The following is a 6355-nucleotide window of genomic DNA, read 5'->3' on the forward strand; positions in this document are numbered from 1 at the left end:
TCACTCACAAATATAAATTAATCACTAATATTTATGCCAAACAGTCTTTTATATCATGACAGACATCATCGAGTAGATATTCACAAAAGTACTTAATAATACACGATGGCTTGCAAAAACATAGTGGCATATGTAATACTCTATGAAACACATCAAAAACTCCAATTAGTCAACAAGCTTTCTAGTTAGTAAAGTTCATGATAGCTCACAGCCAATTAAGAAATGTAACACTAGATCTTAACACAAGTTCATATAACCAGCTCATGGCAAAACTGTGGCACCAATGAAAGTTAGTTTGTTGCACAGAATGAACTAGTGTTCATCTGCTTACATGTATCTGACTTACAACACACAATGATTATAATAACATCAGATAATAATGTTGTTTCAGTGGAACTTTGAGCAGAGTAGATATGGTAGGTTTGTGAATCTTAGCAAACTGCAACTGCCTGTTGAAAGAAAAGGAGACGACATTTTGGCTTTCATACATTTCATTTTATACATTTTTGCTAATGACTTAAATAAACAAAATTATAATAATTACAATTTACTTAATATAGTACAAACACTAATAGTCAATGTTCAAGAAAATTTATGATATAAATTGCATCTTGACCACTACTATGTATGTCATATCCCAGCTGGCTTAATGAGCTCTGGTATTGGATGAAAGGCCTCTTTGGGAATGGATATGACAGACATAGCATGGTTGACACATTATAACATATTCTTCTTTGCTTTCACTTAGAAATTGTATTAGAGAAAGTACTTAAAATAAACTACATTCATCAATTTTACACAAATAAACAACTGTAGCATAACAGCACCAATCACCGATTCAATTATACACTTTTGCTGTATTAGTTTCAAATGAAAGACAAAAAAGAATATAAATCAAATTTTAACATCTGGAAGAAGGCATCAGTATAGATGCCAAAATGTTGTCGTCTTTTTTTTTCAACATGCAGTTGCAGTTCATTAAAGTTCTCAAACTTATCAGATGATAACGTCAGAATTACATTCCTGAGTATTTTCATTAGATCAATTAAAGGATCATCTGCATTTCTCCTAATATAAGACTGTATAATTATTGCTACTTACCTGATTTAAACCTTCAACACTACTAAGAATGCGGGGAAGAGGGGCCTTTGGAATGTGGGGAATTGGAATAGGGCCCGTGTGAGACCTATCAACTGGCCCCATGGGCACACTGTACACTGTTTTGCTGTGTAAGTGGTGATAAGGTGAAGTGCTAGATGGTAGCGTTGTTGTGGACGGCAAAGAGGGGCAGACAGAACCATTATTGCTGCCAGTGAGGGTTGAAAGTGATATAGCAGAATGGTCCCCTTGGAAAGGACTGAGCCTCTGGAGTGAGTTATAGCTTCCCTGGCCAAAACTGCTCTTATTGGTTCGTTGAAGTCTTTGGCGAATGAACTAGGAAAGAAAAGAAATCAACATACTGCAAATCCAACTAAGTAATAGTAGCAACATATTAGCTCAAGCTTATATTTACAGATATTAAATTTCTTACGTTAGTGAACTCTTGCATAGATAGGTATCTGGGTCACTACTATAGCAGATTTGAGAAAACTAGTAAAATCCATTGATGAACTCTACAATATTCATTTATAATTTTTTGTACAAGAATAAAAAAAAACAATTGTTAAACAGACTACTCACAAGAGTTTCTTTCCAACAAACATGCTACTAACAGTAAAGACAAAATTTACACTCATATGGAATTTGTCTTAAATAGCTACACATAACAGCTCAAAAGTTGAAAGATAATTTCAGCAAAACTTTGTTGCTGTTGTTGCTGTGACTAAAATTTCATGTATAATAAACTACCTAAAAAAAGGCCCTCTTACAAGAAGCATTGAGGCTGATACTAGTGATTAAACATGATGGATAAACTTATAAAAAGTTAATACAAGCTTGATCTCGTATGTTTCCTAGTAATACTTCAGAGGTGACACAATAATCTTGTTGTCTCATTTAAGACATAAATATATTTTTAAGCTGAAATTTCAAAGCTGATGTAACTAACATAAAACTGATAACAAAAAACTCTAAAGATGGATTAACATTTATACTATAAAATGATACATCTGCTATAAGAAATTATACAAATTTAATGCAATTTAACTTATAATGAAATTAATTTATTATTATTACTACCAGGAGCAAAACATAAATCCAGTCAATATACCTATAGATTACACTACAATTTTATTTTATTACCCTAAGTTATTGACTCATTGGGAAAAAACTTGTTGGTAAAAGTCCAGTAAGATATTCACCAATATTACCATATGTATCATTCTTCTTCATTAACAACTAAAAATTATTTATATCTATATTCAGAAGAGAGGAGTTGCAACACCAGCTTATTTTGGTCATTGTTAGTGTCAAAAATAAAAAATCAGCCCACTGCAAACATGCACTGTATTTGGTGAAAAACAACAAGATGCCCACTCACACACACTATAATAATGTTATTTTGTTCTAATACACAATTGCAAACATATTCATTTGCCTACAGTTAAACATAGGCCTCTTGAAGTAATAGGTCCATACGGCTTGCATTTTTTTGTTATATGATAGTGTTGGCATATTACAGTCAAAAGGATGACTAACAGTAATACAGATGATGGTTTGTATAGATACCAGATATCCTTTCAACTCCTTGGGTTGAATAACTGACTGTTCAGCTACTGATCAGTTGATACATTTATTTAAAAAGTTTCATTAGTTTCACAGCATATGAAAACTATGGATGATTATATGTAATTTTAGAAAATGGCTAAAAAAATTACAGACTCAGTAGAATAAAATAACAATATTTTAATAAAGGATCATATAATAATTCCAAGTGTATATTCATATTGTAATTAGCCCTTTCCAGTGTCTACAATAATATTTAACTATTGAGATGAAAGAACAGTCATGTACGAACATGTCCAATGCTTCTTTAAACTTCAAACTCTTTGAAATTAAGAAATGAATGAGTGTATTTCGGTGAGAAATACTAATCAGAAAGTGAATAGTATGTGACAAACTTATTGCGATATAATGTAGTTTTATAAAAATGCAAAACAAAAATACCTATGCCATCTAAATTGTTTATAGACAATTTCATTTGTTTTTAAGCATAAAATTACAAAATGGGCTATCTGCACTGTGTCCATTGTGGGTATCAAGTCGAAATATTTAGTGTTATAAGGTAGATTCACCTGTGTGGCTTTTTTCTTCTTCTTATAACTAATTGATGAATGTGTATTAATAAGAAACAGTGCCTTCATATTAAAAAAAATTAAATTTAAGCTCCTTTACAAGTAGAGTTACTAAAGATTGGTTAAAATAAACTTAATTACACTGATAAAAATAACTGTGAAGAAAAACCATAACACTCACTTACCACACTATAATTATTTCAGTACACAAAGTTTAATAAGAAGTGTTCATTTTACATGAGAAAGCAGGTTCATATGTTTTGGAAAATATAAAAATTAAAACACAAAACATGTCTTATTGATTTTAAAAAGTTTTGTGATCTTTACTAAAAATCAAGATCAAATTTATTAGCATTATTATTCTTCTACATTAATAAAGTTAATTAGCCTTCCTTCTGTATGTTCTTTATAACCTCCTACTTTCTAGTGTCTATATTAGATCTTAGGTTATATTGTTCCTGGTAAATAATATGAAAATATAAATTGTTTGGTTCCTGAATAGGTACCAATAACTGGCCAAAAACAGGCCAGATACTGAATATCCAAGACAATCTTAATGCTTAATTTGCCCTCAAGCACAGGTAAACAATGTTCTGCAAACTGTGTAATTTATTACCACTGGAAGCCACAATATCTTTCAGAAATAATATGTGAATATATATAAATTATGCAGTTAGACAAACTAGTCATGTATACTAGGTATTCCTTTCAGCACGAAGAATTCACACATGGAATAATGCTGTGTTTGGTCTAATAATCTGCTAGTAAGTGCCCCAGTATGCCAATGATGAAATCAGAACAACCAACATTGTATTCAATATAAAAAGGTATTTTGATCTATGATCCATAAAATAGCAAAAAATCTTTCAAGTTTCAGAATGCCATCTTTATCAATAACATTTAATGTAACACACACACACACACAACTTCTTCCACAGATGTTATATTAAAGTGCAGTGAGGTAACTACAATCTAAATCTTTTCCCAGCCCCAGACATGACAGATATCTAAGTGTTGATATCCATCATATTCGTTGTGCTCTTTCTCTTGTTCTGAACATTTACTTTCCATCTTTTACAATGAAACCTAATGGCAAATCATCACATCCCAAGATGTAAAATATAAAAAATTAAGTTTTATTGAATTATGCATAATGACTTTTTTTTTTAAAAGTTGTTGTTGTTTGAAGTTAAGCATAAAGCTATGCAATGGGCTATTTGTGCTCTGCCCATCACTGTTTTTTTTTCTTTAAAGTGGGGAAATATGAAAAAAAATTACAATTTAACATTAAAGATATGTGTCTATTTCTTCTCATTACTGTGTATAATAGAATGCTCTACTTATATTATGACATTTAGAAATAAATAGAAATGCAATAACATACTTTCATTTCTAACTGATCTCCACCACTCCCAGGAGACTTTCTCTGTGATCCTTTCTTCCTGTCAGTTTCTTCCCACTCATCTGTCTGAATTACAAAAAGTTAAATTAAATCAATAAAAGTTTACTTTCAAAAAACTTAAATTCATATGTGCTTCCAAGGGATGTTTGCATTTGTTCTAGTAAATAAATATTTTACTTCTAAATGTCCTAGAAACACAAATTAATTCAGATTCATCAATAGATTACAGGAGACTTCTTTAGAACACTTAACCTTAGCATATTATCATATATTCTGTATGATGCAAGCTATCAACATTCCTTTCAGAACTGCACATGCTTAGCCAATTTGTCATTAATGTTTATGACTGACTAAGTAAGTGGGGCATTCTATTTTAAACTTCTTTTACATACAACTAAATAAGATACACATGCACACAAAAAAATAACTGGTACAGACGTTTGTTAAGCAGCCTACTTGTCTTTCATCATAAAGATTAACTGTTTGAAACAAAAGAAGAAAAAAGCTGCTCTGACAGTACCAATATCCCTTCAACCTAATGTTCCTTTCTTCCGTTTCTTAACTATATTTTTCATGAAATTCAACTGCATCTCAAGACATGCTTAAGGGATACAGTTTACTGTTTGTTTGAAACTGTGTATCTGAACATACTGAGGTACACTATATAAGAGAATTAAAGGATAATTGAAACTTATACTAATTTATCTTATGTCAAGTCAAAATAACTGCTACAAAACAATGTAAATCATACATCCCCTCAGTGAATTTTTATACAAATTATGGGCATTTCATGATCTATCGTATGATATAAAATGCAAATGGTTGGTAATTTGTCTTCAGTTTGTAAAAACACATTTAGTAGAGGAGACCTTATATAGTTTATAGGATCCTGATGTAGTCTCAACAACTCTAAAAGAGCCATTTTCAGGCAAATATTAGTGTTTAAAATCACTTGATGAGTTGGGATGCACAGCAGCATCCTCTCCATGTTTGATAATATTGAAGTTTGATGATCATGCAGGCCATTACATTTGATTAATCTCCTATTCTTTATGGAATGTATCAACCAGTTTAGTATTGTGGGAATGAGCATTATTATTTAGTAGACTGAATTCTGTTATGTGGCAAAGGTGAAGTACATTCATTTCAAAAAGAATACTGTTCCAAATGTTGTTGTTACAAATGACATACTCTTGGCCCCCTTTAAGGTGAATAGTTTTATGCTTTGCTGTGAGCATATTGCACCTCATTGGGCATCTGGCATATAGGTGGACCTTGTGAAGCCTTATTAACAGTCATGGCATCCAGTTTTGGCTTTGAATATCTGATTCAGTCTCAGAATAGGTACCCTATGATTGCAATAAGCTAGAATTGGTAGATAGAAGTTTTTGGCTTGTGATGCGTATCATGATTTGCCTTGTCCTTGCATCCAAGAAACTGTACCATACTAATTTGGAAGTAGATCTACATTCTGTTAATAACACTTTGAGACATTTGTACCCAATGTGCAATGGCTTGTATGACTGTCTAGCTCACATTCATCCAATGGCTCTCCACAACAGTCTAGCTAAGTACGTGTTCAGGATCAATTCAGAGCACCTTAAATCTATGACTCACTCCCAAGTGACAACTGTAAGGTGGTGTGAGAGCACAATACTTAATTCAGATAGAATGACCACCCAATTTCATTTTATATCATATCACTCAATAGATTATAGTA

The 6355-nt window shown here is 31.7% G+C and overlaps 1 protein-coding gene across 1 annotated transcript in view; it reads right to left on the reverse strand.

Moving 5' to 3' along the window:
• The window catches only part of LOC106461519 (protein FAM117B-like), a 99788-nt gene that overhangs the window by 11671 nt on the left and 81762 nt on the right, over nucleotides 1-6355 (reverse strand). Inside the window, exons 3-4 of the mRNA XM_022388504.1 lie at nucleotides 4618-4701; nucleotides 1095-1434 (exon numbers count right to left, since the gene is read on the reverse strand). Of these exons, the coding sequence (XP_022244212.1) occupies nucleotides 1095-1434; nucleotides 4618-4701 (424 nt within the window). The remainder of the gene's footprint in view (nucleotides 1-1094; nucleotides 1435-4617; nucleotides 4702-6355) is intronic.

The sequence above is a fragment of the Limulus polyphemus genome, unplaced genomic scaffold (assembly GCF_000517525.1).
Source record: "Limulus polyphemus unplaced genomic scaffold, Limulus_polyphemus-2.1.2 Scaffold977, whole genome shotgun sequence".
In the NCBI taxonomy this organism is placed as follows: Eukaryota; Metazoa; Arthropoda; class Merostomata; order Xiphosura; family Limulidae; genus Limulus; species Limulus polyphemus.